Here is a 23,402-nt window from a genome sequence, read left to right as displayed (position 1 = left end):
CTGCTGCAGGAAAAAAATAAAAATAAAATAAAATAATAAAAAAAGTAATGAAGAAGACAAAAAGAATGGAAGGAGAAAGTGCAATTTAATGAAGAAAAAAAATAAATATTTCTGTCATTTTGCTGAAGAATCAGGCGTCTGCTCAGTTTCCGCCCCCCCCCCACCAGCGGGGCGTTGGGCAGGGCCTGAGGGCAGCGGCCTCACCGCCCCGCTGCGCATGCGCGCTGCCTCCAAGGGGGGCGGTGGGGAGGGGAGGGAGGGGGAGCGATGGCGGCCGCCGTGGGCCGCGCTTCCTCGGCCGGCTCGGCGGCCGTGAGCGAGCTGTGCCAGAACGGCCGCGACACCTTCCTGGAGGCCTCGCGGCTGCTGCTGGCCTACGCGGACAACATCCTGCGGTGAGGCGGGGGGGGGGGGGGGCACGGCTGGGGTGGGGGTGAAACGGCCGAAAGGAGGCGCTGGGCTGGGGGCTGTTTGTGTGGGGGTGGGCTGTGGGTGTGCTGTGTGGTGCGGTTACCCGGCTGCTTGGTGCTTGCTTAGTTTGCAAAGGTAATTAACGCTTTCGATTTCTTCAGGAATCCTGCCGAAGAGAAATACAGGTTAATTCGGATTGGAAATCCAGCGTTTTCCACGAGGCTGTTGCCCGTCAGAGGAGCAGTTGAATGTTTGTTTGAAATGGGGTTTCAAGAGGTGAGTATAATCCAGTCACTCCTAATGTTTTAATTGGTTTACGTGCTAAAATTTAAAACGGTATACCTTCCTCTCTCTCAGTTGCAAGGCACTAGCTTTTAAGCCAATTGCTATTTTCTTAGTTTAATTTCAAGCCTTGTTCACAAAGACCAGTGGTTAACCAACAGAAAACTTCGGTGAGGCTACTTCAGAAATCCTGATGGGGTGAGAACTAAACTAATCTGCGTGAGATTGGTTTTCTGATGCTCAGGTACCCTATTAGTTCACTGAATCGTCAGATATACATACATGGTGGGAATTGAAGGGAAAACCCCCTATTCTAGTTACAACCCCCTATTACATGGACAACAAGCTGCACCCTCAGGCTGTAGTTTCCATATTATAAGCTTACGTACCAAAACTGTCATCAGGATGAAAAAAACAATCCTGCTTTTCTGCTGCTTGTTCCCACCACCAGCAGGGCTTATCTAACAGTGAGACTGAAAGTTCTTCTTTTGTTATTTTAAGGAAATACATTTTTAGCCAATTCACAGTGCATCCGCACAAGTACTAGCGTTGTCATGACAGCAGTGGAGGGCAACAGACTATTGAAGTAGTGGCAGGGTGGGACTTACGCAGTTAGAACTCAAGTAGTTATGAAACTACATCCTAAAATAGGCTCAAGTGAATCTTGATTCTGTTGCTTCATAAAAAATGCATTTCAAAGATTGCTTCACATGCTGAAATAGTCGCTGTCTCAGTATATTTTAACTCCAAAGCTTGTTGAGCTAGAAGCGACCTTTGTAGTTACAGGAGTGCAGGGGTGAAAAAACAGCTCTCGCTTAATGGTGCAAAGATACTGCTCTAGCTTTGCTTTGTTTTGTCTGCATGCATACGTAACCATGGCATGAAACTGACGTTGTTTAGGTCCAGCTGTTGTGAGACCTCTGCCTTCTGTACTGGTGAAGTCAATTATTTGTCTTAAAGTTAATAAATAAATAAATTGTATGCTGAAGGAGATGGTGACTGCAGAGAAGAGAAATGGGTCTGTGGGTTTATTTCTCTACTGGCGTTCAGGAGATGGCTTTTAATGATGTGTTTTAGCCAAGAGGTAGTCCATGGAGCTAGTGAAGCACTCAAGCAGCAATAACATAGGCGTTTTAAATGTGTCATAAAATGCTACTCCCACTTCTGTCCAATCATTAAGAGCATCATGGTTCAGGCTTCTGGTTATTGTGCCAATTGAGGCTGAAGTTCACAAACGTCTCTTTGACTGATAGCTAAAATGTTCATTATTTTGTCTGCCTAGCAAGCTAAATTACTCATTTAAAAAATAGGACTCTTCTGAATTGGTATATTTCGTTCGATCTTGTAATCATAAGAATTAGTCAAGTACTTCATCTGCGATGGCAGGTGACCTAAGGTAGTGGTGCAGATAAACACGTTACTTGGTTTGATGAATAGAAGCACTGAAAACTGAAACTTTTAAACTATGAACGTTTCAGGGTATTCATGTTTTTAGTAATGTATTTCTTCATGTTAAGTGCATTGCAACTGATTCTGTCCTAATTACTGATCTGCTGTTACTGGATTGTCAGCAGTAATCATGCTGCAATCAAAGATAGGAGCCCAAAAATCAAGCTGGGTACAGATCTAAATAAGAAGAACGCTTCTCATCTGAAAAAATTACAAAAACTAAAAGATGCCAGTGTAGAAGATAATTACAGTGGATGCTGTTCTAGGGGCTTCTCCAAACATTGGCTATCCTACTGTGTTGCCTAGTGTTTCACTGCTGTCCTGCAAGAACTGCATTTGTTTTTCATTTCTGTTGCTGCTGCTTGCTCTGCTAAACAATAATTGCATTGTTCATGTGTGACTCTGCAAAATAAGTTGCTCACAAAAGTGTGTTATTATGAGAGCTTTTCTCTAGACTGACTGTAGGTACTTATCTAATAGCTTCAGCTGTGGGGGATCTACAAGTTTTTCGTGTAAGGAATGTAATCTGAACGCCAAATCCTGTCAAACCTTAGGCTAACTTCCAGTTATTGATACAGCTGTTAGCAAGAGCAAATATAAACCAGCGACTAGCTTAGACCTATGTTAATTGCTGAATTAATTTTCCTAAATTTTAGGGAGAAACTCACCTGATATTCCCTAAGGAAGCATCGATTGAGCAGCTACGTAAAATCAGAGATCTAATTGCTGGAGAGAGGAGTAGCAGACTGAATGAGTCGAATCAGATCCACAGACCAGGATCCTCTGAAGCTGTAGCCAGCACTCAGGCAGCTGCACATCAGCCTTCAAGACCTGCTGACCCTGTTCGTGCCCCTGCCCAGCAGCGGCTGGAAACATCACTTGTGCAATCTCTTGAAATGGTAATTACTGCCTAAAAGCTTTCTAGGAACACTAATTCTGAATATAATGATTGAAGAAGTCAGCTGTTGGAACAGATTGCTCAGGTTGTGTAGTCTGCAAACTTGGAAGTTTTCAAGATCTGACTGGATAAAGCCCTGAGCAATTTGGTCTGACCTCATAGCTAACTCTGCACTGAGCAGAGGATTGGATTAGTGGCATTTTGTTGGTTTTGAATGTTTTCTTCGGTCTCTATCCAACTTCTATTTATATCACATTTCAAGTTGAATATTAGCAAGAGATTTTGTTGAAGATGTCCACAGATATGCATCTTATTGAGCAGGGTGTGACAAAAAAAAGCAAAATGAAAATATTTTGTATTGGAAGGGAGTAATGTGGGAGAGCACAGAGGCAGGGGGAAGGAAGCTAAGACAAGGTTGTATGCTATGTTTGGTAGTCGTCTGATAACCAACAAAGGAACTGGAGATCAAGACTAATATGTTTATAGTTGTTGATGTCTCAATTCATGTGTCATGACCTGTATGCGTGGCCTGTGAGGGCTCTCTATATTCATGCACAACTGTTTTGAGAGACAATAATTAGGCCAGGCAAATACAAATATATAGTTAAGCTGTTTCCCTTGTGCAAGAGTTTGAGATGAAGTTCCTGGCCAAGAGAAAGAGAGGGGCAGAGTCCTCATTTCAGCTGATGTTACTTGGCCTGATGGGAGAAGAGTCTTAAGACCTCATATTACTCTGGAAAATGAAGCAGTTGTACTGTTGGATATAAGATTGAAGGATTCTTTGGCTCAACCCTAAAGAATTTTCTCCTTTACAACCATTGTGGGTTTGGTTTTAAAAAACTTGGTGCAAGATGGATCCTTCCAAAAGCTTGCTTCTTATACATCCTTCAGCAGACTTTGTCTCTTTTTAAATGATATGAGCAATATATTGTTGGATGTTGAACTGTCGTGCTGTTTCTTTTCAATATCTATTCAAGGCAGAAAAATGGCACAGCATGGGTTCAAGTGAATAGATGCAATGCCTGGGTTTATTTTAGTATTGGCTTGTCTGCTTACTGCGTTTTACTGTTTCAGCCGCTTCTGTGGTGGTGGTTGGAAGTGACTGTGAAACTTCACTTGCTGAAGTACTGGTCCGTACGTTTCTCTAGGCTTCTTGAGATTCAACATGGGTGGGTGACGAGACCAAACCAGTTTAGAAGCAGCTCTATTAGAACTCTGTATTTCTGTTAATCTCTTCGGGGAGTTACACTAACAGCTCTCTGAACCTGTTAAATTCAGTTTATATAGTCTGTGTTGATTAGAAGGAAGTCCATAAAGTGCCTTCTGGCTATGACTTGGCCACTTTGTTTGCACAGGAATAGGTGTTTGTTTCTCAGTAAGCACCCATATTATTTCTGTATGCACTGCTGTCAGATGTCAGAGGGATTTAGAATGGTTTTTATAGTGTGAGCAGTTTTATTTCTTTCAAGTGTGTTGCTTACCAAGACTCTCATGAATCACAGGTGCAAACAGGAAAATAGATCCAGCACAGGAATAATCCTAAAAGCACTGTTCTAGGGGTCTAACACATTGGTTTTTTCCTTTGTCTTTGGCTCTTCTGCATTTGTTACCATGAGACATTCTTGACTTCAGGAGCAAGGAAAGCTCTGGCTAGTTACTACTATAGTGGATGGATTGTGATCCCTTCCTGGATCATATGGTGATTAAGAGGAGCAGAGAGATGTGAGTTAACCAGGCTAAAGACTGAAGCATGATCTACTGCTAGAGAAAAGGAGACTCAGCAATATCACAGGCTCCTCCCTGTGCATGTCAGACTCTTGATTTTTAATGTTCCATTTAGTTTTCTGTGTTATCCCCTTTAAAAGGGAATTAAGTATCTTGTTAACTACTTAGTAACTTAGCTAGCTAACTTTTTAGATATGTTGCACTCGAAGATACACCCAGGCACATGCCACTAAGTGACACTTAGGATAACAGAGTGAAGAAGCCCAGTTCATGTATTTTGGTTTCTAGTGAAATATGGTCACGGGGTTCTATGTTCAAAACTGGATCAGAGTTGATCTGAGAGGAAGTAAAAATAGACGAGCAGTGTTCATGAATAATAGAGTCCTGTGAACTGGTTCAGGTGGTGTAGCAGTGTCCAGGAAACTGAATGAATTACAGATTCTTTTGTAGATTTCAGGTAGCAGGTGTCCAGAAGGAGAAAAAAAGAATCGGGTAAAAAAAAAAAAAAGTCAAAAACTTTGTTAGCAGAGGTGTCTTTTAAAATTCCTCCTCTCCTTGAGTCAATACACTTTTTATGAAGGATACTAATCAGAGTGCTCAGAGATGACAAGTTGGCTTTATGGCTTGGGTGGTGGTGTTTGTTGCAATTCTTGATATCTGTACAAATTTATGCTGTTAAAAAGTAAATAATGTGACTTGTGAGTATGGAATTGTGACCCCTAAAATAGGGGAGCTTGGTTCTTTTGGTTTGAGATGGAAGTTCATAAGCCATTTTATGACTGAAAATCCTTTTGCAGGCTGCAAATTTCTTGAAAGTACTTCGAAGCAACTTTGAGCATGTGTTAGTGTATGAGGATCCTTCTCTTCAGCAGAAAGCACTAGCTTCAATTCCCCTCCAGCAATTGAAAGGGAAGGCTCAGAAAAAGTTAGCACAAGCTACAAGACTGGACAAAGGTAATGTCACCAAGTTGCAATGTGTATGAAACCAGAAATATTCTTTCAAACATTTGGGTGCTTCAGGGATATGGATTTGGTCAGATGTCTGCAAATTCCAGATGCTGTTTCTAAGTTAGAAAAGCCATCTTCACTGAAAACTTGAAAATCATTACTGATTTTCACTCCATTACTATTTTTCACTTCTTTCTTTTTTCTCTATCTAAAAACACTTCATTTTTCTATTTCATTTGTGCCTATCCATCCATCCATTACTTGCTTTCATGTACAAATTCTGAATTCTTTATTTCGAAATTAGCAGCAAACAGTGCTAAGGAGACAAATTGAGTGAGCATTTACTGTTATAATCCTTACATCTAGAGTGAACTAACTACAAGAGGGAAGGGAATTTGTTTTTTCTTTATCATCATTGTTTTGAAATTGTCAGAGCTTAGTTTTCCTGTCTGTACTACAATTCCAAATTCAGGAAAAAAAAACGCAAAATGTCACGTTTGTTAATAATGTTATCGGAGAGATTTTTGCATATGGCCTTTCCAAAGCACAACTTCATGCAAAGAATCATCATTCTTGCAAATGCTTAAATGAATAACACTGTTCAAATGCATCCCTCTTGGAGCAAGAATTGAAGCATAAGCATAAATCTTAGGCACTGATGCTACAAATATGTATTTTTCTAATAAATACAAATTTCTTCTGAATTCACTAAGACTTTGTCTGTCGAAAAAGCATTGTTTCTAACTAAGAGTTTTAGATTATTTCATCAATATAGTGAAATTATGCAAGATATATATATTTTTAAATAGGATTCCAAAACCATATTTAGATTTAAAAAAAAAATAAATAAATCCTTTTTCTTGTGAATCTTTGACAGAAGACTTTAGAACAATTCAGCTTGCTTGATGGGGATGCTGTTGATTACAAACCAGAAATAAGCTACTCTTATCATTTTTCTAAATGACTGAGGTGTTTCATACAGCCATGTGAACCTGTAATTGCACCTTTGGCATAAGTGAACTTTTGAGAATGAATTTCATAGTAATTTTTCATTTTTTTTTTTATAAAGCTACAGTAGGAAGTAGTACACCACATAAGCAAGTATAAAGCATTCTTATCACAATCTAGTACGATGCAATGGTAAAAAGACTTAGCAGTAAGAAATAAAAAATGATTTAAATTCTTTACAAAATAAATAAATAAAAAGGACAAATGTATGTCTTAGACCCTGCTTCTGTTCTCTTGTGCACCCTGGTGCCAAAGCAAGGAAGGAAGGAGGGTGATGTGTACAGATGCTTCTTCCCAAGCCATTGAGCTGATCAATTCAAAATGGCTTCCAGGGCTTAATCTAGATGCAGAGGAGAAAATCACTGGGTTGTGACAGTTTGAAAGCATTTTTTTAGAGCCTTATAGAAATGTTCCTTTGGAAATGGACTATGTAGGAGATATATGGCTAATTAGCCCTTTCAGTGTCTTTGGTTTGTTACTATATTAAGGCGGTCACCTGTGGGAACAACTGTTTGATGGTAAGTGACACTTGTTCTTAGGATTTTCCCTACCTGGCACCATAGGAGACTGTTAGGAAGATTGTTTGAGCAGAAACACAATTTTGACTGTTTTCCTTTACCACTTTCCATTAGAAAGATGGCTTTTGCAGTTGAAAATAGCTGCATGTTACAGCCAGCTGTTTTCTGTTCAAATAGATCACGTTTGTCATTCTTTCCATGCGATGTTTGCTTGCAGGGCCTATTTTACAAACCAAAAGAAGAACGTTCATATGATACCAGTTACGTTTTCATAGACAGACTCTGGTTTATGTGTTGTTGTCCAAAAAAAGACCATAGCCAGTGTTCAGAATCTTCTCATTCTGTTCTTGTCAGGAAGTTCAAATGCATGAGCATGTTCATTTTGTAAGCAATAACACTTTGTCAGAATGTTTCAGCACAGATGTTCTGCACATACAATGCATTAAAATTTCCATTGTTGTGTAATTATAAGTCAGTCTGAAGTCTCAGGTTTTCTTGCTTTGATTAACAGGTTATCTTCTCTAATACTCTTCATGTTCTTGGCAATGTGTGTTTAATAGGGGCCCCTGGTCTTCCATACCAGACAAAGAATTTTAGAGGAAGGTGTGAATTCATCTCTAGATGAATTAAATGTACATCTTCATCTATTCCTTCCTCACCATCTTGAAGAAGAAGCTAGTGCACAGATTTGCTCAAACTTCCTTTTAAACATCATTCATAGTTTTTGTTTTTTTTTTATATATATTCATATTTTCATAAGTCAGACCTGTCTGCATCATGACTATAAGCAAACTACAGTCATATAATAACCAGGTATTAGATACTGATGATTGCAGTGTGGCCTGCATGGTGGAGTTAATAGGAAGATTTACTTTATTGTTTATGAATCTGAGGAGGAGAATCCCTGTGGGCATTGGAGCACAACATACATTTAAAGCCTATAAGGAGTTAGAAGGGATGGATCTCTTTTTAGAAGAGTGGATTTAATAATTTGTTAGGTGAAGTGAGGCTATTTCTAAATGGTGGAATAGCAACAGTACAACATCTACACATGGGAACATACCTGTTGTGAACATAGGACAAAAGGTTAGAAGTTTAGTGTGTGTGTGCCATTAATGTGGCAGAATCAGAGTAGAAAAATAGTGACTTCCTGTGTCACCTTGAGTAAGCTGACAAAGCTAATATTTGCTGAAGTCATAAGCAAACTCATCTTTGTTTACATAGCTCCTAATTACTCCTAGTGTAATACCAAAGAATGGGAGAAGAATGTTTAGGAGCAAAAAAATAGTTTGTATACTATCTCTTCCATAGTCCTAGAAGAATATGAGGGGAATGAGGGAAGTTCACCTGGCTTCACTGTATATCTAACTTGTTTTTCTGAGAATTTCCTAATTCTTACTCGAGCTGTAGTGTTCAGTAGTGCATTTTTTTGTTTGTTTGTTTTTAAATATAGTTTGCCGCTACTTAGTCTTCAGAACTTAGATTTTTCTTTCTAGTGTTTTTAAGAAACACGTGAACCTTCATTTTATGAGATCTCTAAAATATAATAAGGCACCAGGAGACAGTGATCTAGGTAGATACTGGAAAGTTAGCTAAATTATTGTTTTGCTATTTGATCAATCCGTGTTGTGTAAATTTTACAGGTGCACATGTGAATGAAGACGACTTCTTGCTGTTGGAGCTCTTGAACTGGTTTAAGAATGACTTTTTTCATTGGGTAAATAGTCTTCCTTGCAGCAGGTGTGGTGGGCAAACAGAACAGAGAAGTGACAAGCTGACACCGACTGATGATGATCTAAGGTGGAATGCTAGTCAAGTGGAAAATCATTACTGTAACCAGTGTCAGTTCTGTAATAGATTCCCAAGGTGAGCATACAAAGATTTGCTTTGTTTTTTTTTTTCTTGTCTTTCACAAAACAGCTATACATTTGTCCATTTTGTGAACAAGTGTTGTTACATGAAAGATTAGAGAGGCCTTTTTATGCAACATGATAGGATGGTTGGTGAAACAGCAATGTATCTTTAAGATGAGATAGATAGGCAATCATGATGTAAAAATTTTGAAAGGTGAAATGTGTTTTCAATTATTCTTTTTTTTTTCTCCTCTAGGTATGGTAATCCTGAGAAACTTCTGGAAACCAGATGTGGACGCTGTGGCGAGTGGGCTAACTGTTTTACACTGTGCTGCAGGGCTGTAGGGTTTGAAGCCAGATATGTCTGGGACTGTACAGGTAACAGTATTACAGAATGTATTAATACAAATAATTCAAAACGAGGTTATTTTATGGTTCTAAGGTTATATTAGCCCATAGGCACCACGTAAAGTTATTCAGTCCAGCTAACAAAATATAAATTCTATTTCTTCTCATGCGTGAGAGATGAAACACAGTTCTGCAACTAAGGTTAGATGCCTGATTTCAGTGATAATCTTTTGTCGAATCAAAGGGAACATGATCCTATAATAGTATTCTGTGTTATTAGTAGAGAGAATCTATCCATATTATTCATTGTTTACTTTCTACCTTTCTTATGTAGATCATGTATGGACTGAAGTATATTCTTCATCTCAGAAAAGGTGGCTTCACTGTGATCCCTGTGAAAATGCCTGTGATAAACCTCTTCTCTATGAAACTGGGTGGGGAAAGAAGCTCTCCTATGTAATCGCATTTTCCAAAGATGAGGTAGGAATAGTGATGCTTTAAAAAAAAAAAAGTGTACCCTGAGGCAAGCGTGTGAAGTAATGTGATTTCCAGAATTATTAGGGAAAAACATACTTCTACTAGCTAGCCTCTTTATTTTAAAGCCAGACATATGGGAATCTTGTTTGCTTTATTTTCTTCTTTAATTTGTGCTTGAGGTTGTTGATGTCACCTGGAGATACAGCTGTAAGCATAAAGAAGTACTCACTAGAAGGACAGTGCTTGGTGAAGCTACACTACGTGAAACAATTAACACATTCAATAGAAAGGTATGTAACTTTTCTTAAATAGGTTTCTTTAAGTGAAACATAAGTGTTTTCCTTGAATATGAAGTCTTTGAACAAATTAATGTGTTTTGTAACCTCATGGAAATGTCCCTGCTTTATGGAAAGTAAAACATCGTTAATTGTAAGGAACTCATTTTGCGCGAGGTACTTAAGTTTTTCAGTGTTGAGCTTATTTGAAATGAGATAAAGAATGGTACGTGTGTCTTACATTGTCAGGGATAAAGGTGTCTATGTAGATAAAATACATATTGATACATATTGTGTGTATGTTTATTTTTTTCCTTAACAGATTTTAAGTACATTTATTCATCAACAGATACAGTAACAAACTACAACTGCTTTGTAACTACATGGACTCTTTAAAGGCAGTTGCCTTCAAAAATGCTATAACTTGGAAACAATAGTATTTACAGTTAACAGAAAATGTAGGCCTAATTTGTTTTCCATTACTTTTTTTTTTTTTTTTACAGTGCCTAGAAAGTTGTGAGGGGGGGAATGATTCACAGGTTCTTTCCTAGAGTTTCAAAAAGTGTTGATAACATCAGTAGAATTCTGGCTCAGAGCCACATATACCAATCATTAATGTACCCAAACCAGCACATGGGGCCATTTGCACCTGTATGTCACAGTCACAGAACCCGAGGGCACTTAGTATCTCTCTGCTAAACTTTTTGCCCTCCCTTCTTAGTACAGGATAAACTTTTCTTGACTCAGTATACTAGAATCCCACAGAACATTGAATCACCCTTAAAGTTTGTGTCCTCACTTCCTTCCAGGGCTAATTTCTTTGCACAGAAACATTGGTTCCTGTAACAGAGTAAAGCTGATGGCTTAACACATTCCTTTTTTAGAGACCTGCTGGCTTGAGGGTTATAGTCACATGCTGTGAAGAGTTGAGCTGGACTTGTGATTTCAAGTCCCAGCTTTAAAACTTTCATCAGTAACAAAAAATCAGTCACACACAGAGTAGAATACAGACAAGGCTGACCACAAATTAACAAAACGAAATGAAGTTAAGGATCAGAAATTCAAGTTGGGGAACGTGTGTACTTTTTGAAGGGTTGCAGGAATTTAGTGAAGTCCTCTGATCAGCCCGTGCTACTACAAAACTGATCTGAGGGCTTTTAATTCAGGTCAACTGGAGATAGCAATCAGTCACCAGCCTCTTCACCACTTGAAGAAAACCTTGGAAATGGGGTGCTGGTTCAAGACTGAGCATTAGGTGGTAGTACTGATAGAGGATTAGTAAGAAGAAAATTTAAAATATTGTGGCAGTATTGATGGAATGAGGAAAGACTATAAATGACTCGTGAGCTGGCTTATATCGGTGATGTTGCTGTAAGATTGTGCTCTGTTTCACTTACAGAAGCATGGAGAACTCCAGTAAAAAAATGTGTTGCCATCTCCAACAGATGGTGCTGCGTGTTGGTCTGATTCTTACTTCTATCCACCTTCTTTATAGGTGCAGCTCATGAGCTGACATGAGCACTTTTCAATCAAGAAAGAACAGGCGCTCTGGTCATGTTTTAGAGGAAATTTTCATTTAAACCTGAGTACAAGGAAGAAAGCTATACATGTGCTTCCCAAACACCCCTGGCTTTTCCTGGCTTTTCTCTACATGTGGGAAATCCTAGACCTTTCTTCTCTATCCTGCATGCTTTCCCTACTCCTTTTAAGTATTATTAAATCTGCCTGATGGATCTAATAGAACACCTTTATCAAAATAAGACGCCCTTAAAAGAGATTGATAAATTACCCTCTCTTTTTCCAAGCTGAGTGATACTCATTCTCCTCCTCCTGCCATGCTTTCTTTTGCCCAGTAGCTGTTCAGGATATGTTTGACAGGGTTAATTTAATTAGTGTCTGTAAGTAACTGCTCTTAGTCTCCATTCTTTTGTCTGTTATAGTTGAAATTGGGTTTCCAGGGACTAGAGGCCAGTTGTAAGGAGATAGCTTGAAGAGCAGTTTTTGTTACTGACCTTTGTCCTAGTCCAAGGGCCTTTCCTGAAGTTCATACTAAGGAGACAATGCATTGGGAATCAGAGGGCTGTTAAGAAATGGCTGGTTGAGGCTCTCCAGGGGTTATTCAGTAGCATCTGCTGTCAGTAGATGACTAAGGCAGCTCACTGCTAGAAACATCAGTATGTCTTAGAGCAGGTTTCCATTACTCCAGGTCTCCATTGCGTTTCCTTCACTGCAGCCTATTCAGCAGATAATTGATGTAGGTTGAGGCTGACATCTAACTCTCCCTTTTTCCATCATCAACTAGAGCATGGCTCTTCACTTGGAGGACTAGGCTCAGTACCTGTTGGTGCAGAGCTCCAACACAGCATCTTTCAGGTTCAGTTCCTCTAAGTTACAGCTGAGGAGAAGCACAGTGTACAGTACACATCATCACCTTTGCTGCGCTGTCAGTGAAGACATTCTATGAGGTCAATATTTTGCTTTCCTGTGTAAAGAGCAACTGCTCTGATTGGTATTTCTCTGTGTGTCTCTATTTAGTGGCTAAGTGGAGACAACACACCAATTTAAAGGATGTTGTATGCCTCTCACTGTTAAATGGAAAAGGGGCGTAGCTAGTTCGATCTATTCAATACATGATTTTGCTTCTCAGAATTACTGTGCATTTTGTTTGGGTCAGGCACTCCTGAATGGGTGTAGCCAGCCTGCTGATCACCTAACACCTGCTGTCATTCTATAGGACCTATTGCATCTTACTGCAACACTCTGCTTTGCTTTCTTTGTATGGGCACTGCCAGGATCTAGTCCATTATATGTTGCCTAACATATAGAAAGAGGAGGGAGACCTCAGAGCTTTCCACTGCCTTCATTGGAAAGTGATGGTGGGGTAGGGAAACAAATGATCTTATTTGCTCCAGAACTGGATCAATTTTGTTTGTAATTGTGAATGATTATTGCTACAGTCAGGTCAGCTCTTAAAAGGAGATCTAATAAATAAGAGATAAAACTGCAGCCATCTTGGGGTGATTGATGTGAGATGAACCAGCATCCATGTTAATGGTTTGGCATTCAATTTCAATCCTCAGATTATCTGTTGCTTACCCAGCAGTGGGTCCACTTAAATTGCAGTTTATCAGTCAGTCTCCCAAAAGCATGCAGTTCTTCAAGAAACACAAACAGCACGTGATGCAGAAATTATTTTAAAGCTGTAGTTCACAACCCCTCTTCCTTCCTTCCTTCCTTTTGCATCTGTCTGCCAAAGAAAGACAGAGTCTGGGTGTGCATGTAGAGCATAATGCCTTAGGAAGAAACAAAAGCAGGAAGTTTAAGCCATGACAGCATATAATGGAGTTCTTGTAATCCGTTTCAGTGCAGCAGTGCTACTGACAGCAATATAATTTACAGGAAATTTAGTAACAGGTTTTCCCACTGTGTTCACTGTTGATCTCCGCAGAGTCAAGGTGTTAACACATCTTAGCTTACTGCTGGCATTTATATGCAAGAGTGGGTTGGGAGGTGTGAGGGGAGGGAGCAGGGACAAGAATTCACATATTTGTACCCTACAGTTGAGGATTTCCGTAATTTCTTGTTTCCTACATGAGAGGCCTGGTTTTGGAAACACCCCTTTTGTGCACAAGCTCTCTGTTCCTCTGACAACTTTTTCAGATACTGTTACAACAGATACAAAGCAAGGGCAACTAGTTCTCAGTGTGGCATCACCAGTATCAGTGGTGATAACCCCTAACCATGGGATTCCCTCCCTCAAAGTGGCTCAAACAGGATTGTAGAGTGGAATTAATAACTTAGGATAAGCAACATCAAAATCCCTCTTCTCCTCTAAGGTTTGCTTAATTTACCTGGAAGTATGACTTTTTTTCCCCCCTCAGTTTTCTGATATCTGCAAAAATAGGAGTGTCATAGTTTATTTATGATAGAATCAGTCACTGTGAAATAATTCTTTCAGGGACCAACTGAATCTTTTGTTTGGATTTAATCACAAAACCAAGACTGCTGCCAGCCATATCACTCTGCCTTAGAGAAGAAAAGTTTGACCCAATAATTACGTTTGCTTTCTTTTTCCCCAGATAATATCAAGAACAGCTAAGGTACAGAATGCATATGAATAACTAAAAAATATGCTATGGAAGTATTTTACCATCCAAGCAAATACAAACATAGCACAAATCTTATTTTAAAATAAATCCACACAGTTAGTGCATGAAAATTCACAGAAAAAGCACCTAAACAGCACTGTCAAATAACTACAGTTATGACTGATTTATATTTGCACATGTGGAATAAAATTAATGTTTCTAACAGTCATTCTAAATTTAAATGTTACTCTTTTTTTCATTTTTTTTACTGCTGGTGTCAGTCTAGAACAGAATTAAAAATAGATTTTTTTTCTGACCCTTTAACTTTTTTCTTAAATGTCTTTCAGAGACAACGATTCTTTGCAGAAAGCAGAAAAAGTGAGCTCTTGCAAAGAAGAATCGTGGAACTTGTTCAGTTCATGTCTCCTAAACCACCTAAGCCAGGAGAATTTGGCGGAAGGACATCAGGTTCAATGGCTTGGCGAGTAGCCAGAGGTGAAGCTGGTTCAGAGGTATTTAACTTTTCCACTGGTGACCATCCTAGAGGTAGCTAACTCTAGAGGTTGTGTGGCTATGGTCTGAAGAGGAATAGTGCTTCATGAGTTAGTGGTAGGTAGACTGAAGATTTTGTTCAAACAGTGAACTTGGAAAAGTGTTAGGTGCCAGTTTGTGAGTTCAGTAGAGGCACACAAAAAAGTTTTGAGGACTTACTGTAGTTTATTGATTCAAAAAATATTTGACAGTAACTGAATCACATGAAAGTGTGTTTTGTACTTAAAAGTTAATTTATTTTTTTTTTCCTTTTGATTACTTATGATGCAACAGAACTAGGAAGTTTTAAGGCAGTTGGAAGCTGTTGGGAAAACTTTTTAAATTGTGTACTTGTATTATTAGGTACTTTTGGTTAAAGCCTAAAAGCAGGTTTTGAGCAACTATTTTTGTTAATAAAACAGTGCAGGAACGATTAAGAGCTTATTTAAGAGCTTGTTCCATTCACATAAGGCTGAATGGTTTTCTTATCAATGTTTTTAACTATTTCAGAATGCAAGACTTTATTTTGAATTCTTTTATGATAAGATAGTTTCCCAGAACTTGAGACATTTTTAGCTTGAGCTGGTATGTAAAGATGTGACTTAAACCATCACTCATGACATTGATTTTGTAGTGATCCTGTCATCTGGAATGATTGTCAATCCTAAATAGAGGTGGTTAGGTGAGATTAATGGGTTTCATAACATTAAGTTTCAGAAACGAAGAATTTCAGTTCTCTATAGCTTAAAAGGTTTGATTTTTTTCCTGAAACTCATAAGAACAATGAAAAATCTTAAAAATAATAATAATAATAAAGTAATACTGTGTAGTTACAAAGTTTGTGGCTTACCTTTTTCTTGAAGTTGATTCTGAAGCTATTATATACAAGCCACCTGTATGTGATAGTCACACACTCACGTTTGGCATTCAGAATAACCATTTACCTGTTGATTATAAAAGAATTAGAAATATACTCAACATAAAAGATTTCTATTCTTAACGTGTTAATCGCTTTCCTTAAATTTACTTATTTTATGTTAACGGTTTGCTTCTGAAAGTAATTATATGAAAAATTAAAACAACAAAGTATTGTTCCTCTCTTTAAAAGATGCAAGTCTATTGTCAGAAAGTAGTTTGTTTGTTTATTTATTTAAAAAAAAAAAAAGCATAAAAATGCTTTTGTTCTGTGACCTCTTTAAAAATTAAGGTGCGTTTTATTTTCAAATTATATTTTCCCAATTGGCAGCAAAACTGAATTGGGAAATCATGGTACACTGATTAAAAGTAACATAGTTTTACCGAAATTCACTGGGGATTGAATGTGCTGATGTTTTTTTTTCTGTTGTTGTTTTTGTTTTTTCCTTTTTCAGAAGAGAAAAGAAGTAATTTTTGTTCCCTCTGAAAAAGAGAAGACGTCTAAACTCTTCCACCTCACCTACAATATAGTGGAAGATAGTTATATACGGATTTCCAATAATAATGAAAAAATAACTGGCTGGGAAGCTGGTGTTTGGAAGGCAGAGTCTATTTGGAGAAAGGTTGAAACAGATTGGAAAATGGTAAGGGTAACATTTATTAGAAGTGTTAAATCTACCATGGAAGTATGATAATGTGAGTAAAACAGAAAATTCTTGCCCGTGTTTGACATCAAAACCTCTCTTGGTGCCTATACAATTTAGCTGATGTTAGTAAATATTAAGCTGTTAAGCTTCAGAGAAGATTGCCAGATGATTTAAGAAATTGGGAATAATTTTAGCTCACCTTTCAGAAAGGTAGAATCCCTGCTAGAGCACCAAATTTTAAAAACTGTTTTCCTTATTATGCTTTTGGGCAAACTTAGGATGCATTGCTGTTTTATTGAAAAGCAATCCTTCTCTCCAAAAAAGTGTGGTGTTTTTTTTTCCTTTTTTTTTTTTTTTTGGCTTAGGAGAATAGCTTTATAGTGTGTATTATATCTCTGTGATGCACAGCCAAAGGAAGAAATTGTCATCCTAAACATTATGGTTCCATCTGCAAGAAGGCAAAAAATTGTCAGTTAACCAGATTATTGTATACCCTGCCCAGGCTCCTTCCCATCTGTCAGGACACTGAGCAGCAGAAGAATCATATGCTCTAAATCTAGGAAGCAGAGAATTGATGCCTGTAGGATGGGAAAGGGTCATTTACCAGCAAACAGCTTTTCCAGCGACAGCTCCCAACTGTGGAACTGAGCCTTCCTGTCAGGGACTAGAGCATGTTATTGCTCTGTTACCCTGTCATCCTACTAGCCTGAAAGGTCTCTGGCCAAACATTCTTACAGCTTAAGCAATGGTTTGCTTCCCAGTAATGAAAAATGGAGCAAGTGTATAATTCTCTTCTGACATTTTCTGTCCTGGGTCTATACATAAATGACTTGCAAAATGCTATCGGAGAATAATTGAGAGAGGTTATTATCCCTAAAAGAGAAGAAAAAAATAGAGAATGATATAAAAGATGTTACAGAAGAGTAGATTAGTAGGAAAAGAAAGCAACAAAAACTCAGAATGAGGGACATCTGTTTTCTGCCTCCCTAAGATCTGCTAAAAATCTGGTAGCACATTGTATCTTCAGGTCTCCAATGATCAGTCATCCTCCTTTTGTAAGAAACAGTCTTTGCAGTGAAACCAATTACAAGTCTGCTGTTCTGCTCAACTCTACCAATCAGATAAAATAGAGGAGCTGGTCTATAAGACCAGACAGAAAGACTTTACCCTTGTGTTCAAGAGCTCCTCAGTCTTTCTGGATAAAGGATGAGAGAATGGCCTTGAAAAAAGAGGAGCTCTATAGATGTAGGTATATCTCAGCCTTGTGTGTTAGAATATTAGTTTCACAGGAATAGCATCCTGTAGAATGGTTTTGTATGAATCTAAAATTACATTTTTCTTGTGAGTTGTTTGTATTATGGGAGGTAGAAGAGGGAAGGGTTGCTTGGGGTTTGCATGTTGGTGGTTGTTTTGTTGTTTTTTTTAACTTCACAAGTACATCTAGTAGGTACAAATTTGGAGTTTGATTCAGCAGCAGTCCAAGAAATTCACCAACCATAAAATATTTTATTTACCATTTAGTGTGTGATGAATGGGAAGTATGTGTAAAAAGATAACTGTAAGTATTAGCCCAGAAGTAACAGAAAAGAAGTGCCTGTTGTGTCTTATGTCTTCCCTGTGTTATTGCAAAATGATGGAGATGGCATGCATCAATTGATCATCATAGTCAGTCTGGCAGTAGCAAGATTACCTAGAGGTAGTTTGACATCTAGTGCTCAAACAAGCAGCCCACAATAGGTGATGATAACATTGTAAGACCTGATATCCGTGGGTTTTAAAAGCTTATCTTCTAGAAGTGGAAGAGAATCTGAATGAGATGTTATTTTCTGAATTCAAGCTTTTTTCCAATTATACTGGAAAAAGACTATCCAGGTGTAAAAGTTAGAGGAGAGTCAAAAAAGCACAAATGGAAACTTGTCGGTTTCTGGTTAAATGCCTGGATATTAACAATGGAAGATGAACCAGACTAACTTGTTTTTTATCCCTAAAGCCTATGTTTAATGTATCTCATCCAAATAGTAATGAATGGAGAGTTTTGGCACCCTTACAGGCATTGACGGTTCAGTGAGTTCTGATCAAGGAAAATCTCATGCTAAAAGTAGTTGAAGTACTTAAAATACATATGTGGAGATGAGCACTTTCATGAACAGTAAGATTGTATTTACATGAAAGCAGGTTATGTTGTTACATTTCCACAGGTAATCTTCAGGTGTAACACCTCACACATTTAGGGTTTTCCAGCTTTCCTATGCATGAGAATTAACATTTTTGTGCCTTGGTGCATAATAAAATGAAAATCCTGACTTATTGTCTGGGAATGATATTTCTATATTAAGGTGAGATCTTAGTAAAGCATATTACTGTACTTTATTATCATCTCATTCGGAGTTTTTATTTCCAGTTTTAAAAACTAAAGAGCTGCCTAAATCCGCTCAGTATGACATTAAACACAAGTCTGGACATATCAGAATTTTGGTAACGGTTTCGTTACTATGGATTCCAAAAGGATTGTGGCTAGTTTGAGTCTTTTAACCTGCAATGTTTGTTATGCGAACCAGATTTGAAAGTAGCCTCATGTTGAAAGTACTGCATATTACAAAAATCTTATGAGGATTCATAGTAACCCTTCAGTAAATGTTGATGTATGAGCCTGACTCTTCAGCCACGTGATATTCAAAATGTATTTAATGCTGGACACATTAAATTATGCAAATCTCTAACAGCTCAAATAATACCAGTACAGGATGTATACGTGGACAGCATGGATGATTTACTTTAACCAAGACATGAAGTTCTAGGAGTGATGTGCAGCCAGGAGCCACATCTAAAGAATAAAATACTCATTACAGTTTTCTTCATCAGCAATCCTGAGCAACAAAAATGAAACTGAGTGTGTGGGCCTGTAGATTTCTATAAAAGCCAGAAGTCTGCTTTTTAAGAATAACGAGCGTAGATATTTTCATGGGTCAAGCTTTAATGAGCATTTTGAAATCGTTTAGTGAAGTTCCTAGCGAAGGGCTGTGAATCACATACGATTACAAAACTGTGGAATAGATTTAAGGGTTCAGAATGAGTGTATACAAAAGTGTGCTATGAACAGTTTTAAATGTTCAGAGGCTTAATAAAGAATGGAAGTACACTATATTAAGTTATAATATCATTATTACAGTAATTAATTAGATATGTGTTGATCATCACAGGTTTTTGACATAATGTCTGTCTTGTTTCCACTTAGGTTTATTTAGCCAGAACAGAGGGGTCATCCTCTGCTTCCATCAGCTGGAAGTTTGAATGCAAGTCAGCTGGTCTAAAAATAGAAAACGTTTCAATTAGGACAAGCAGTCAGACATTTCAAAGTGGAAAAATAAAGTGGAGAGTATACTCTCCCACAACAGAAATTGCTCTCTTAGGAGGTAAGTGTGGAATTATATCATGCAGCACAAGTGTAATTGCAAATAAATAGTTTATATAGGAAGAGCACCGGGCAGATATTAATAATTACACATAATGCACATTGAATTTTCTAACTTAGTCTTCAGCAAGGTCAATAAAATACTGTGTGTTTAATCAAAATTGGTATTAAAAACTGGTACAAAACCCGAGTTGAGTAGTGTACACAACCCTGCCTGCAACACGGAAAGATTAGGAAAAACACGGAGGATACAAGATACCTGTGTGTTTTACCAGGAAGGATAGATATTTGTGTTTGTGGTGGCTTCAGTCTTGACTAAGTCCTCTGAATATTAACAATAAACAAATAATAACAAAAAATCTGCCACTATTTTTTTCTGCTGCTGATAGATTAATGTGAGTAGTTATGACTCAGATCCTTAAACATTCATTTAATGTTACCCTTTTTAATAAGCATTCTAACATTATATACTGTCTGGAGCAGAGGTTTTCTTAATTGTTTATCTTTTTCTTCCAACAGATAAAAATCTTTGCTCCTACTCAGATTTTTGTGGTGCAACAGAAGTTACATTGGAAGCAATTCTAAATGGAGGGGATGGTGAAACTGCATGGCAACACACACAGCTGTTCAGAGAAAGCTTAACAGGATGTGGAGAAAATTGCTTGGAGATAATTATAAAACTTACTGACCTCTGAGAGCTGAAATAAATAGTGAAATAAATCATCTTTGGATTCCTTGAAGACACTAAATCATGGATACAATATGAAGACTTGGTTGGCAGTTCCCGTTTGTCCTGTTGGCAGCTTATTTCCTGTTTCAATCCATCAGTTTAGCCAACTTGAAACTGCAGAAGTGTTGAGTAGGTAAACATCTCAATGAAAACCTTCTTCATTTTAAAAACACCCAAATTAAGAGATTGAATCATTAAAGTAATACCTTTGCTTAAACTTTAAAGAAAGGAAAGCAGATTTTAGAAACCAAAATGTGATTGTAGGAGCACAGAGCAATTGTAATTTGAAGTTTTGAGGTTGGCTTGCTGATTATTTTACTTTTTTTTAATAACCTGTGTCTTGGAAAAACAGTTTGAATTACATTTTCTGATTGCAACAGACATGTTATGATGATTTTAAAATACTTTAAAGAGTAATAGAAGCCTTAGACATTTTAAAAGAAAAATCTGATTTTATGTAATAACCAGAAAAGCTCAAATAAGAAATATTGAAGCTATCTGAAAATAATATTGTTATATATCTAAGTATTAAACTTGTTTTATTACCTAGAAATGTTTGGACATATGATTATGCTAGGAAAATAAACTAATTTTGAAAGAAATATTCCTTATGTACCTAAAATTTTGTCATGGCTTGTGATGTGAAATTTAGATTTGAAAATGAATAAGAGCATCAGTTTTTTATATACAAAAAATTACTCATTATACATATTCTTTTACAATATAAATTGAAATTTATGCACCTTTTTACAGATTTATGAAGTGTATAGGTTGAAATAATTTTTTTTAGCTATTGTCTTGATGCAGAAGTGAATACAATTTTCTGTTTCTTTATGCAATGTTTAAATTTCTTTGCATTGGATATAATAAAACTGCCACCCAGGAGATACCAGATGTAGCAATGCTGTGAATAAAGTATGGAATGAATGTTTAGGTTAGACAGTCTCTACAGAGAATTTGAGGAAGGCTATGGCTGGAATATACAGGAAATTTTCTATCATAGGACTATAATGCAAAGTATGGCTAAAGTTGTATTTGAACATAAGTGAATATTAGGGATGATGATCCCAAGGCCAGGAATTTTTAAAGCTTTTTTTTTCTTCCCCCTGCTTTTTCTTTTGACCTTTCCAATTACTGTATTGATTTGAAATGATTGTCAGAAATCATTTGCATTGAAATAAGCATTTGCTGACTTTACAACAAATGAAGTAAATATTAGACTGTTTGGGTTTCCTTAGAAAACTGCAAGTGCACAGTGATCATAGACACCAAAGTTATACTACAGATGTCTTAAAGTAGTAGATTACAACAGCTCAGGAGTGACGGGATGATGTGTATGCTTTTCCTCAGAATGCAAATTGACAGTTTATGAGGGAGGGAATAGGAAGAGAGAGTATCACTCCCTTAATCCAGAACAACTCAGTGGCAGGGAACTGTTTGGAAGGATGTTGACCTACAATTGACAAATGCAAAGTAAATTTACCAGTCTCCATTCAAACCTCCTCCTGCTTTAGTTTCAGCTAAATGCTAGTTCAGAGATTTTGAGCAGGAACCCCAAAAAAAGTGTTATATATTAATCTATGTACTATGTTGGAAGAAAATAGAAAACAAAACCAACTTTCAAAACCAAACTTTTTGTTCATATCCTGGTTTGATCTGAATGCTGCATGCAGAACAGCAACCACTAGTGGCAACACAAGAAATCATAGGAGTAATTTCCTACACCCCAGGAACCTGGTGGGGGAAGGAAAAAAGAAAAAAAAATGTTTGAAACATATGAAGGAAGTTCCTTGTAGGCAGCATAGAGAGAAAACACAGAGTACAAAAACCAAGCAAACAATCTGTACATAATTATGTATTTGTGCTAAGATATAAGTAAAAATTATCTCATCTGATCCTTCGTGATAATCTGTCACCTTTACTCATCAGTTATCCACAGCGCATTTTTCACATAATGGGGGTTATATTTTATGTCTAAACCGCATTATGTGCAACATCAGGAAATGTAGAACACTAAATATAAAGTATGTTTGTCTCCATAGCACAGTGGAATGAAAACAGATGGTAGGCAGCACATATGGCTGCCAGAAGCTGGGAACACCCATTTGCAGAGTTCTTCCAGTTTAAAACAAAACAAGCCAAAACAAAGGAACACCAAGGGGAGCAGAGATTGTGCCAAGCAGATATCAGGATATCTGTCCTCTTCTCTACATTCACACTCCTCTTTACATTTAGTTGCTTAAGCTAAAAATTGAAGTACACTACAAGTTTAGAAATTGGCATGCCATAGTATTTGTCAACATTTAGCATTTATTAAAGATATTTTTTAAAAAATCTCCAATTCCAACTAGGGTTTCAAACCTCTGGTTTGCTTCTTTGAGCAGTTCAGCAATTTAAAATAAAAAAAAAAGTCTACAGTAGGTCAGTACAGTTTATTCTCCTCTGCAGTTACCAATTTCAGGTAGCAAGGAGCCACTGGAGCAGAATTTTGATACCTCCTATCCTATTATATGGCACTTAGGAACAGCAAAGTCACAAGCCAAGGTCAACACAGCCTCAAGCTGTATTCTAGGTGTGTAAATATTGTGAAACGTAAGAGTGTAAGTGTGATTGCCTGTCTCAATAAGAGAACAGGGTTGTTTTTTTTCCCTTTGTTTAGCTTTTTATGTTTATTCCCGTGCTTTGCTTTTTTTTTTTTTTTATGGTAAGTTTTGTAGTTAGACTGTTAGCTAAGTTTATGGTTAGCCTGCTTCAGTTTCTGCAACGCTATCTTTTTCTACACATTTCCATTTAATTTTAAATTCATTTTAATTTCCTTTTCATTATATAGAGAAATGCAAGTGTATGACAAATATACTGTAGCAAAATTAAGTTAGTTTCTTCACTT

General features: G+C 37.3%; 1 protein-coding gene across 1 annotated transcript; it reads left to right on the top strand.

The window, feature by feature from the left end:
• The first annotated feature begins 231 nt into the window (after window positions 1-231).
• On the top strand, window positions 232-21,117 carry NGLY1 (N-glycanase 1). The gene is made up of 12 exons (XM_068674396.1): window positions 232-395; window positions 573-687; window positions 2,799-3,041; window positions 5,563-5,719; window positions 8,883-9,105; window positions 9,349-9,470; window positions 9,775-9,920; window positions 10,097-10,207; window positions 14,628-14,792; window positions 16,182-16,370; window positions 19,609-19,786; window positions 20,305-21,117. The coding sequence occupies exons 1-12, from the start codon at window positions 268-270 to the stop codon at window positions 20,478-20,480; spliced, it is 1,953 nt and encodes a 650-aa protein (XP_068530497.1). The 5' UTR covers window positions 232-267; the 3' UTR covers window positions 20,481-21,117.
• The last annotated feature ends 2,285 nt before the right edge of the window (window positions 21,118-23,402 follow it).

This window comes from Anas acuta, chromosome 2 (assembly GCF_963932015.1).
Source record: "Anas acuta chromosome 2, bAnaAcu1.1, whole genome shotgun sequence".
Classification (NCBI taxonomy): Eukaryota; Metazoa; Chordata; class Aves; order Anseriformes; family Anatidae; genus Anas; species Anas acuta.
This window is presented reverse-complemented; position numbering and strand designations above follow the sequence as displayed.